Below are 13,190 nucleotides of genomic sequence, written 5' to 3'. Positions count from 1 at the left end.
GAAAAGGTACATGCATTCCCTGCTTAGAACCACAGGTGCTTTAAATGGTAAACATCAGGAGGCACTGACAAGTATGTGTTTTCAAAACAAGTGGACATCAAATTAAACATAAAAATATTTATAATATTAGCTATGAACTTTTAAAATACCAATTTCTAAAATCAAGAATATTCTGCAAACATAAAACTTAGAAAATATTACTTGTAGAATTTTTATCCCAACCTAACAGGTAACAAATCTAGATAATAGATGGTTATTTCAAGGTACAAAAACCTTTAAAAGTGACATACCCATCAATGATAAGGTGTTCATATGGAGCCTTCTTGTCACAGACAGGACAAACCCAGGTTGGTTTTTTCTCATTCATCTGAATGTAAAGAGTTGCATCAAAACACTGCAGATGAGAACATGTAAGGGCTCGACATGGAATTGTCAGCCTCATTTTACCGAGCTTTAAAAGAGAAGGAAAAAATATGTATTAGACAACTGTTGTTCAAAATTTAAGCTCTGATAAAAAATTTCCTAAAACAGAATGTTTGTATTCTAACTTAAAGCATACTATGTTTATTTTATTTCATTTTTTGGTACCAGAGATTGAACCCAGGGCACTTATCCACTGAGCTACATCCCTAGCCCCCTGTTATATTTTATTTAGAGACAGGATCTCACTGAGTTGCTTGGGGTCTTGCTAAGTTGCTGAGGCTGGCTTTGAACTTGCCATCCTCCTGCCTTAGTCTCCAGTTGCTGGCTGTGTTTGTTTTTCATTGAGGTGGAAGAACATTAATATGCACATTTTCTGTGAAACTTACCTGCAGGTTAAAAAATTATAATAGTTCTTTGAATATCAAAAACAGTTGACAAAGGAAACTACAACAAAGGTTGTTGCTGTTGTTAATATTATTATTACTGAATTTATTGGGTTGGGTTTCACTAAATTGTCCAGGCTGGACTCAAATTTGTGAACCTACTGCCTCAGCTTCCTCAGTAGCTGGGATTATGGGCTCGCACCACTGCACCCAGTTCAAATTCTTAAAGCAGTACCTAATTTGAAAAAAAGTTAACCACCTAACTAGGGATTAGGAAAAGGAAAAAAGTATTTGTTATTAAGTACTGCAAGTCACCATATGATCTTATTAGATATAATATTTACTATCAACTTTAACTCTGAATGAGAGTAGTTCAAAGGACAAAACTGAATCAGTATCTCCATGGGTAGCATAATCACTAAGTGGCAACTCTGAGGAGGAAGCACATGTGTATGTCTGTATTTCTCCTTTCACTGGGCATCATTACCAGCAATTCAGATGGGTCTCCAGCATCTGCAGCAGGTTAGGAGACTTTTCCTCCTGCCCTCCAAGTGTTGATAGGCTGAATCTATTCCATGGACAAAGAAACTACTTCCTTTGTTGCCTGAGCTGCTAGCTGTGGAGCAAGTAGAGATGTGGTCCAGAAACCAGTATAGGGAGCTGGCATATCATGACCATCTTTCCTGGAGGACACCTTGTAGCACTTGGGGTTCAGAATGATCATACAGTATATAAGTTATCTTCTTTCACATTATTTGCCAAGTAACCAGAAAAGATTTTCCATATGTCTGTGAGAATAAACAATATAAAGGCTTGAGAATAAATGAGGAATATGAGTTGAATAAGGAAAGGATTCCTGGCTTAGAAAAATTTCAGGGAAATGTGCAATTTCCTAGTCTACCAAGGAAATTAACTGTCATTTGGGACACTAAATATTGTTCTGGTACCAATGATTTACTGTGCCTCTAGGAAAGACACTTAACCTTTCTGGGCCTCCTTCTCTATCTCTAAAGTAACACTGTTTCCTCCATACTTCAACCGGATGTAGTGATGAAGAATAAAAAAAGTCTTCTGAACAAGCTATAAATATGACACAGACGTAATACCAGTGCATACAATATGAGAAGTATTAGGGGTATAGGAGTAGCTATGCTCCCCTGGTAGGACCTCTAATACGGCTCACAAATGCCTTGCTTCAAAGAATCATAAAATAAGCATTATGTGATAATTCTCATATTCCTGATTTTTAAAAACTGTCACTAAACTTTAAATATTCATCTGATAAACAGTACCTGTTTTCTCAAACTTCGTATCAGGGGAGATGCTGAGCTTTGAATATCTTCATCTTGTGATTATAGATTTCCTTTTTCCCTTTATAGGACATTGAATATTTGCATCATTTGCAAATAAACACTTTGAAAACAATTCCCATGTGTGTGTTCTAGTGCCATTAACCTTACTCCCAATAGTGCTACACTACAACTGATGCCGTCACAAGAGAAAACACTCTAGATAAAAGTTTAAATCAGTGTATATCAAAAGGAGCATAGGACTAGGCATGGTAGCACACACCTATAATCCCAGCTACTCAGGTAGTTGAAGCAGGAGTATGTCAAATCCAAGGTCAGCCGGGCAATTTAGTGCAACGGTGTCTTAAAAAAAAAAAAAAGTGTGCAGGGTAGTGATGCAGCTCAGTGGTAAAGCACCCTTGGGTTTAATCCCCTGTACTGTCGGTGCATGCACGCATGCATGTACACATACACTAGAAATATCAATAAGTATCTTTTTCTTATAAAAAGAAAGGAAGCATATTAAGAAAAACTTCACAACTTTTTCATTATAATAGATATTTCATAAATAAATGTCCAGAGGTTTTTTGTTTGTTTGTTTGTTTTCCTTCTATCAACTCCATGTCATTTATATTTGGGTTTACAGGTCTGGTTAAGATCTCAACTGAGACAGACATTATTACCCTATGTACATGTATGATTACATGAATGGTGTAAATCTACATTGTGTACAACCGTAGAAATGAAAAGTCGTACCCCATTTATGTACAATGAATCAAAATGCAGTCTTTAAGAGTTAAAAAAAAAAAAAAACCTTAAAAAAAAGGATATAAAAAAATGGGTTCTCAAAGATTTGTCCAGCTCTATTGCTAATAAATCAGAACCAAAATATTCTCAAAGAGCAAAAATATTTTTAATTATCTTCATTGCTGTTAGCACACTAACATGGGAAATTCATTTATTTTGAACTCTGTACATCACAACAAGGGCCATTCAAATGAATAGTGAGATTCCATATTTACATATTTCAAAGGGAACGAATCACTTTTTTAATTCTATAAATATGAAATGTAAATGAGTTGTCTTTGCTGTTTGATATTTGAGTGAAACATATCGAAAATATTACTGTTCTTTTAAATAACTGTAAAGAGACTATCTCTTTAAACAGAAACTCATGGAAGTATTAAAATTACAGATTATATGTACAGTTCTTTTTTCATTTTTTTTAAGTTGTAGATGGATGCAATACCTTTATTTTATTTATTTATTTTTATGTGGTGCTGAGGATTGCACCCAGTGCCTCACACATGCTAGGCAAGCACTCTACCACTAAGCTACAATCACAGTCCTACAGTTCTTTTTCTATAATCTGAATTCTGGAAAAAAAAAAAAAAAAAGTGCTAAAGCTTTTGGAACTAAAGAGGGAAGAGTGAGGGGATACAGGAAGAAAAATTAAAAGCTGGCCCACTAAACTAAGAGGTCCAAGGAACAAAATATGATTTACATTTTCTAATAATATTGGGAAGAGTACCTGAACTATAGAATTCCCAAGCAATTCCACAAATAAAACTTCAAGATTTATACCAAAGGGCTTTATATGAATAAGTGATTCATGTAAGTGTTAAGGTTATAAATATCACATATATTAGCATAGCAAATACTTTTAAAGTAAGAATGCAGAAAAACAAGACTTTCTCCAGGGATTTAAATGGAAAATGAAACTTACCTACTTTTCTAAATTTATCTGTTCTCTAAATTGGTGTTTTACAATGAATTGGGGTGGCAAGGAACCATAGAAGCAGGAATAGATGAATCAGGATTTGGAGAAAAGAGAGGAGGATAAATATATAGGTAAAGACATATATAAATTTTTTTAAACCTTCATCTTCTCATTCTTTACTTCTCTGGTCTGTGACTCAAATTTCTAAATGTTAATAAAAAAACTACCAGTTTCCTTTACAATATAGACTGTTACATTTATATTGTTACTTAATTAAATAATTTTAAACAATAATATTAAAAGCCTGGAGGCAAAATAGCTTCCCTAAGAAAAAGACTGGTTTATTAAGAGGAATAAGAAGAAAAGTTATAGAAAGAAGAATATATTCAAGATGATTGGTGTTGTTTGTTTTTTGTATTGAACCCAGCGATGCTACCACTGAGCTGCATCCCCAGTCCTTTTTTTATTTTGAGACAGGATCTTACTAAGTTGCTAGGGCTGGCCTTGAACTTGTAGTTCTCCTCTCTTGACCTCCAGAGTCATTGGGATTGCAGGTGTGCACCTAGGGATTTGATGGCTTTTACTACCTTCATTGTATTTTTTTCCCTTTGTACTATTATGTGCTAATCCTCACATTTCTGATTTTTAAAAACAATTACTCAACTTTAAATATTTATTTGATAAATGCACACCTGTTTTCGCAAACTAGATATCAAAGGAGAGGTTGAGTTTTAAATATTTTCATCTTGTGATTACTAACTTCCTTTTTAGGATATGATGGATATTTGCATCATTTGCAAACGAACTTACAAAAGTTTATAATTAACAGGAATTCCCTTAGCAATTACCTCCCCTCTAAAAAGATGTTTTAAAAGAGCTATGTAAAGTACAGTATTAGAAACTAATTCATAAGCTAATGACTCTTTTATATTATGTTTACGAATTTATAAATTATAAAAGACTAAGATACAGGACAAATATCATTTAATTTCTGTTAAGTTCTTGGTTCCTTTAGGAATTCAGTAACTTCATCATCTTAGGTTAGTAGGATGTTATTATCAAAAGCTTTCAATATCAGCCCTTTCTGAACAATTTAGGCAAGTCAGGAAACAGATGTGTCCTTTCATTCTTCATACTTGCTCCCCAATTTAGATGTGATTAATTTGATTAATTATAGAACAAAAGGTAATCAAAATGTCAAATTAATTTACTATTAATTTTCACATATTTTCATATGAAGCCATATTCAACAAACATCCCTACTGTTGGTGGACCTAACAAATTGGTTGAAAAATAAACATTAACAACACATTTTCTTAAGAGTTGTTCTCCATGGGTTTAATAACTTGTTTAAGCCTTGGGACCATACATTTATTTCATACAAATGATTCATTCTAACCTCATATTCCTAGGGTTTTTTTTTAATATACATAAAACTTCAACTATTTATGCTGAGTAGAACAGACAGGCAAAATGGCTAAGTTGGATGTGTGGGTAAACATGGCTAGATTTTTATTCAGAAGAGTACTATGAAAAGTGTAAGTTTTAATAAATACCCCAAGACAGTAAACTTCCTTATTTTGAGATTTTACACGAGCTTGAGAGACAGTCATTAATCACAAGCAATATTTAGACAAGTCTTACAAAGAGCAGAGATAATTTTTTAGACTTGTTTAGATTCCAAATTCTATGCTTCAGTAGTTTCCCAGTGTTTACAAGTTATAACAAAAGTGGCCATATTTTTAAAGTAAAGAATTTCTCAAATACAGGAAACACCTAAATAAAAAGAAGAAATATGCTGGACATGGTGGTACATGCCTGTAATCCCAGCAACTGAGGAGGCTGAGGCAAGACAATTCCAAGTTCAAGGATGGCTAAGTAACTTATAGAAACGTTGGCTAATGGCAAAAAATAAAAAGGGCTGGGTGTGTAGCTCAGTGGTACAGTGCCCCTGAGTTCAATTCCCAGTACCACCATTAAAAAAAAAAAAAAAAAAAAGTAAATGTATGTAACGCATATTAAATCTTCCTGAAAACAAATATCAGTTAACACTTACTGGACATAGGAGAGAAACCCTTAGGCTGGTTGTAGCAATTTCACTGTCTGGATCCGCAGTCAATTTCTCTTTAACTGAAATTCATTGAAGAGAAAACAAACAGATAGAACAAGTGTATTAAAGATACATTACTGATGCAACATTAAAAAAAAAAAAACTTGAAAACAAACTTTTTAAGAGAAGGAAATAAAAATAGCCTACTCAATTACTTCTCAAGTTGTTTTTTTTTTTAACTGGTTCATTATAATTAATTATATAAAAGACTGGGATTCACTGTTACAAACTGGTACATGTACATGATAACAATATAATTTAGTCAGTACTTTCCCATTCAACTGAATGGCAAAATTTAAAACAATTATATGGCTTACAATTTCTACAATAAGCAAAGGAAGCTAAAGAATTGTATAACTTTATACTGACTACATTTCCTATGTGACTCATGGAACAAAAACCTGTACTACATTATCATAAAAGAAGTTTCTATAGCATGTTGACAAAAATCAACTGAGGGCAAACTCTCCTTTTTTAACTCTAAGATACTGCACAAAATTTTCTTAACTGTGACCAATATTATTTGGGTTCTTCTATTTTAAAGGAAATTAATAAACAGCAAAAGATTATAATTTATTGAAAAATCAGATAACAAAATATTATAAAACATTAATTCTAATTTCAAACTACATGAGAAAATTCAACTGCTTTTTAACAATATAATCATTTCGGTTCTAAATTTATATATTTATAAATTGGTTGAACTATTTTGGGCAAGTCAAATCCTCTTCCATGAACTTAATTTTACTTAGAATAAAACTGAAACCAACGCTAGTTAATATCTAAGTCTTTCTCAGTTAACCCCTACCCCCTTTTTTCTTCTTATTTTTTTGGTGGTGCCAGGATTGAATGCAATGCCTCATGCCTGCTAAGCAAGTACTCTGAGCTACATCCCTGGCCTCCCATGGTTCTTAAGGGAGGGGACACCAATAATTTCACTTTTTATGGTCTTTCAGTTTAATACTTCTTGTCTGAAAACAAAATAAATATTAGGTGAGATAGGAAATGCCAAAAATCCCAATACTTTTGGAAATTGTCCCACAATACCTTTAAAGTCTATATTATTTAAGGTCAGAGATAGAGTGGTTCTGTACATAGTGGACCACAGAATTTGAGCTATGGCACAACTATGTCTGACCCAATAACACACAGTAAAGAAAATGAAGAGAGGAAAAAGTACTCAGATAAGCAAGAATGATTGCAGAGTAGATGTATGTTGTGTTAAATCATTTATGAGACCTAAGAATCCTGTCTGATCTTAGTGATCATATAGTGTGGATTTTTTAAGAAGGTCCAAAATCTTTCTATGAATTAGTGGATCTCAACTAAGATGAACATTTGAACTATCTTTAGAGCACTCTAATTTATAAGTGCCCACTGAATGAGAATGGGAAAGAGGAAGAGTGAGTAGTTTTTAAAAAGCTCTAGATATGATTCCAATGCTAGACTAAAAAGTTATTTTGTGGCCTGTAAATTCCAAATTTCAAAGTCTTTATGTATTTCATTGACTGATTTTTCACATCTAAAAAGGAATAACATCTCTGATTTTTAATCTGGAAAATAAAGTCACTATAACACTATAATAATATCATATATAAATTATAAAAAATATGCATTTGCCATTATATACCCAATCTTAGTCAACTATTTCTCAGAGATACTTTTAAAAAACAGCAACTTATTAAATACAACAAATAATTGTCATAAAAAATCAACATACAGGGGCTAGGGTTGTGGGGTGAACGCTTGCCTAGAGGCAGTGGGTTCAATCCTCAGTAACACATAAAAATAAGTAAATAAAATAAAGGTCAAAAAAAACAGTAACTAATAAAAACATTAAAAAAAAAAAAATCAACACACAAATAGAATCCCAAGGTAAAACAAGGCACAGGGAGTATGCCTGTAATCCCAGTGACTCAGGAGGCTAAGGGAGGAGGACTACTAAAATCTGAGGTCAGTCTTGGCAAACTAGTGAGATCTTGTCTCAAAATAAAAAATGAGCCTGGCACAGTGGTGTACACCTGTAATCCCAGTGGCTGGGGAGGCTGAGGCAGGAGTATCAAGAGTTCAAAGCCAGCCTCAGCAAAAGCAAGGTATTAAGCAACTCAGTGAGACCCTGTCTCTGAATAAAATATTAAACAGGGCTGGGGATGTGGCTCAGCGCCCCTGAGTTCAATCTCTGGTAAAACAAAAACAAAAACAAAACAACAACAACAAAAAACACTACCACCACCACCAACAACAAAAAAACCAAAATCTGACTGTGATGATTAATTTTAGATGTCTACCTGACTAGATTGAGAGATGCCTAGAGAGTTAGTAAGGCATTATTTATGGGTGTATGTGTGAGGAAGTGTTTAGAGGAGACTGGCATGTGAGTCCATGGATCCAGTGGAGGAAAGATCTGCCGTCAGTGTGAGTGGGAACAACCAAACCAGCTGTGCACAGGGAAGGGTTAAGAATAGGAGCAAAAAGACAGAGGAAAGGCATCTTTCCACTTCCAACCTTCCTCAGATCCCAGGGAACTCCAGGTTCTTCAGTCTTTGGATTCTAGGACTTGCACCAGCAATGCTCAGGGTTCTCAGGACTTCAGCCTCTGGCTGAGTTACAATACCGACTTCCCTGTTTCTTTGGCCTTGGATTCAGCCATGCTACTGGCTTCTCTGATTCTCCAGCTTGCAGACACATATTGTGGGGCTTCTCAACCCACATTATTGTCAGCACCAAATCCCTCAATAAATTCCTTCTCACTTACTTTTCTTTATATACTATATTGGTTCCCCCTCTCTCTCTCAAGAATTATAATGCACTAACCAATGTGCATGCCCTCACCAAACACCTCACCAGCACCCTTCTTCCACACATCAATGGAAAGAGTAGCTGACTTTGAGTTTTGTATATCTAAACTTCCACTTAAATGAAGCAATATCATAGATTATAACATAAGTCTTATGGGAACCAAAGCTCAGTGGTCAGTAATTAGAAAAGAAATTGAAATAGAAGAGGCAACAGTCACCCTATGTTAGAACTTAGTTAAGACACTCAACCTCTCTCTAAGTTAATCCTTTTTTCTAAAGCAGCTTTTAAAGATCCTACTCGGATCCTGAATGGACTGAATCTATAGATGAATTTAGAGAACTCTAAATCTCTCTCCATTTATTCAGGTCTTCTTTTCATTTTTCTCAGCAATGTTTCAGAGTTTTCAGCATAGAAATCTTGCACATATTTTATGCAATGCATGCCTAAGTATTTCATATTTTTGGACATCATTCTAAGTTCCTAGTTTTTGAAATCTAATTTCCAATTATTCATCACCAGCAGAAGCAATTCACTTTGTATATTGACCATGTATTCTCCAACTAATATTCATGTATTAGTTCTAGTAGCTTTTTTGGAGATAAACTTTGAGTTTTTTTTTTTTTTTTTTTTTTTTTTAATGTAGACAATAAGATCATTTGCACACAAAAAAAAGAGACAATAATTAGTTCAAATAAAGGCAATAATTAGTTCATCGTTTCTAATCTTTTTTTCTTTTCTCCCTTGCATCATTGTGCTGGCTGGGATCTCCAGGGCAATGCTGAGAGCTGACATCCTTACCTTCCTCCCCATCTTAGGAGTGAAGCATTCAAATTAATTTTTCACCATTAACTATGAAATATTATCTGTAAGCTTTTTGCAAATACTCTCACATTATTTTGCTAAGTTTTACCATGAATAAGATGTTGTTAGCCAACTAGTTTCTCTGTAGCTACAGAGATGACTATGATTTTTCTTTTTAGTTTTTTGAGAAGGCAATGTTTACTGATTGACTTTCAAATGCTGAATTAACTTAGTATTCCTGAAATAAACTGAATATGGTCACTGTTTATGACCATTTTACATATTAAGACTTGTAGTAGTCAAAACAGTTATGAAAAAGATAAAAAGTTGGAGGACTCTGATTTCAAGGTTTACCATTAAGCTATAAGAACTAAGATTATGTTTTGCATAAGGATAGACATACAGGTCAATGGAAAAGAAGAGTCTGGAAACAGATTCATGTATCTGGGGTTAGTAATTAAATGTACCCAAGTAATTAAATGGGGATAATAGTCTTTTCAACAAGTACTGTTAGAACAACTGGATACATATATATTATTGGAATAATTGGATATGTATGAGGAGAGGTGAATGACCTTACCTTGTACAATATACAAAAATTAAATGAATCGTGGAAACATGGGAAATTGTGTGGGAGTTAAGGTTTTGTTGTTACTATGTTCTGCAGTGGTAATTGCATTTTATTATGTGACCTATAGTAAAGGTATAGCTTAGCCATATTTAAAAGTAATCTTGTTTTTGAATTAGATATATGAGGTTGTATTTAAATTTATATTAAATAATTTTAAATACAACTTAATATTCAGTTCCTCAGTTGTACTAGTCACATTTTACGTGCTTAATAGTCACATGCTCCTGGTGACTACCATATGGAATGGTGCAGATATAGAACATTTCCATCACCACAGATTTTTCTATTAGTACTGTTGATATTAAATATCTATTAGATAACAATTGTTATTGTTTAAAAATAATTTCTATCCTTCATTAATATCTGAGTATTTTAATTCTGCCTTTCACAATTTTAAGGTTGTAAACAACCAAACATATTAAGCTCAATATTCATCTTATAGGCAAGGAAAGACACACCTGGACCTGATTTTTACTCTAGCTCCAGTTTTATTAGTTAACGTTAACAAAAATTTGAGAATCTACTATGTGCCAGGTACTGTGCTAAGCTACAGAAATTAAAACAAGGATAATAATAATATGATGATGATGATTAAACTCCTGCCCAAATGAACTCATAGTAGAGGATGAAGGAACTCATAAGTTAGACTCAAAGTGAGATCATCTCTAACATGCTCAAGAAGCTAACCAAAAGTCAGGTGTTTTAAAAGAGGTTCCTTCTCGGATGCCTCCTGGAAAAAGCAAAACCTGAAAGATAACTGTAGCTAGGCAAAGGGGGTAGTCATGACACAAACCTTCAGTACCCTTCATTACTTCTCAAACTGTCAACTTCTATTTCTATCATTACTACTTTAGTTTAAAACTAAAGCACTGAGGAAAAGAAAAGAATTACGTATTTGGAATGTAAAGTATGAGAAGAGTGAACACAGATGACACTGCAAGTGCCACATCCGGAAAGCTGAATGTTATGCTAATGAAGCTGGAGTTTTTATTCTGCTGGTGTTAAGAAGCCATGGGATGGAAGAGAATGGTAAGATCAGATCTGTTTAAATCAAGTTAGGCTGCTACCAGGGGAGAGCTATAAAGAGTCAAGAAAAGAGAGGGGCATATTATTTAAGAATAGATTTTTTTTTTTTTAAATAGAGACAGAATATGAAAGTTTATTAAATGAGGGCAATTATAAGATTAGACAGATTTGAGAACTATTTCAGTTTGACAGGATTTGATCAGTTCAGTTTCAAATATTTGAATCCAGACAGCCCAGTACAATGTTTAAGTGAACACAGTTAGCTACACAAATCATATTCAGGTAAAGGTCTGAGATGAAAATATATTATTTGGGATCCAGTGCCAGTTTAAGCAAGCAAGGATAGATGTGATTGTCTATAGAAACGTACACAGAAAAGTGGGCCGAAGATGGAACTCCAGGGAACACGAACATTCAGGACACCACTTTTAAAAGAATTCACTTAAGGCTGATTAAGAAGAATGGTCAGAGAAGGATGAGGAGAGAATCCCAAGGTGAAAATGGCTGTAACAAATGCATCAGAAACGCCCAAGATAAAAAATTACATTTGGCAATCAGACTATCACTTGTGACATCTGCAAGAGCAGTTTCAGTGGAATCATGGGGGTTAAAAGACCTTAATAATTTGTAGAAAGGAGGTACAAAGATCAAGTATAGACTACTTTTTGAAATTAGGATGAGAACAGGAGAAACACCAGAGCTCTAACTAGAGAGGAGCCTGTTTTCCTATATTTAAAAGATGAAAGAGACTTGACAGAGCGGAGCATCAGGAAGAACCCATAGAGAGGGAGAACTGGAAACAGGACAAAGGGCAGATAGTGAAGAAGCCAAGTCCTATAAAACTGTTTCTCAGCATCAATACCTGAACACCTAGTCACTGCTCACATACCACAAGTCTAACAGTGCACTGTGATTTCTCTTCTGCAACCTGATCATTTTCATACTGTTTTCTATTTCAGTAAATGGCACTAACAAGTCACCTGGTGCTTAAGAAGTCTAGAGCTCATCCATGACCTCTCCTTTTTCTTCACTCCCACACATAATCAATACAGTTTCTGCCCTTCAATATTTCTCAAAACTGTCAACTTCTATTTCTATCATTACTACCACAGCATGAGATACAATCATCATTTAGGTATACTATTGCAGTAGGTTACTAACTGGCCTCATGACATCGGCCTTGCCTCCCATTGATTCAGTCCTCAAATTAAGGATCATATTCTTCAAATCTGATCATGTTTCTGTTTAAAATCATTCCTCTGTTTAAAAAAACTTTCAACGTGGCTGGGGGTGTCGTTAAGTGGTAGAGCACTTGCCTGGCACACATAAGGCCCTGGGTTTGATCCCCAGTACAAAAAAAAGGAAATTCCTTCATGGTTTTCTATCATCTATCTTTATATCATCTCCCCCCACCCCCTGTGATGCTGGGGATTGAACCAGGGACTGCGCATGTGAAGTTAGTGCTCTACCAACTGAGCTATATCCCCAGCCTCTTTATGTCATCTAAATGAATTAACGCTTGTCCATTTCTCTGGCCATTCCCTTTTTTTGCTCTCTCTATTCCAGTTCCACTGGCCTTTTCTCTTAGCATCTACCCTTTCCATCTTTGGGCTTACCTCTCCCTCATCCATACAATCTTGTCTTAAGCATCACAACACCAGAGAGGACTATATTCCTCTGTTGTACCTCTACAGAGTTCCCCATCTTTCTCCTTCAAGGCACATGTCACAACTGTAATTCATTAATGCCTTGTGTAGTCACTTAATGTCTGTCTTTCTCACCAGACTGCAAACTTCTGGGGGATACAGATGATGTGCATCCTGTTTAATGGTATAGTCTCCTATGCTTCAAACACAGTAGACCCTTATGTTATTTCCTTTTCCCCTCCTCCCTCCCCACTCCTTTCCTTCCTTTCTTTTGACTTGGTGGTCTCACCATGTTGCCCAGGCTGTCCTGAACTCACAATCATCCTGCCTCAGCCTCCCAGGGAGCTGGGGTTACAGGCATG

The 13,190-nt window shown here is 34.8% G+C and overlaps 1 protein-coding gene across 3 annotated transcripts in view; it reads right to left on the bottom strand.

Moving 5' to 3' along the window:
* PIAS1 (protein inhibitor of activated STAT 1) overlaps window positions 1-13,190 on the bottom strand; it is a 132,410-nt gene that overhangs the window by 15,255 nt on the left and 103,965 nt on the right. For all 3 annotated transcript variants that reach the window (XM_079129584.1, XM_079129583.1, XM_079129585.1), the window contains 2 exons: window positions 5,872-5,945; window positions 291-451 (listed from right to left, as the gene is read on the bottom strand). In XM_079129584.1, the coding sequence (XP_078985710.1) occupies window positions 291-451; window positions 5,872-5,945 (235 nt within the window). The remainder of the gene's footprint in view (window positions 1-290; window positions 452-5,871; window positions 5,946-13,190) is intronic.

The sequence above is a fragment of the Sciurus vulgaris genome (genome assembly GCF_902686455.1).
Source record: "Sciurus vulgaris genome assembly, chromosome: 2".
In the NCBI taxonomy this organism is placed as follows: domain Eukaryota; kingdom Metazoa; phylum Chordata; class Mammalia; order Rodentia; family Sciuridae; genus Sciurus; species Sciurus vulgaris.
The sequence above is the reverse complement of the archived record's forward strand: the minus strand, read 5'-3'. Positions and strand labels throughout refer to the sequence as shown.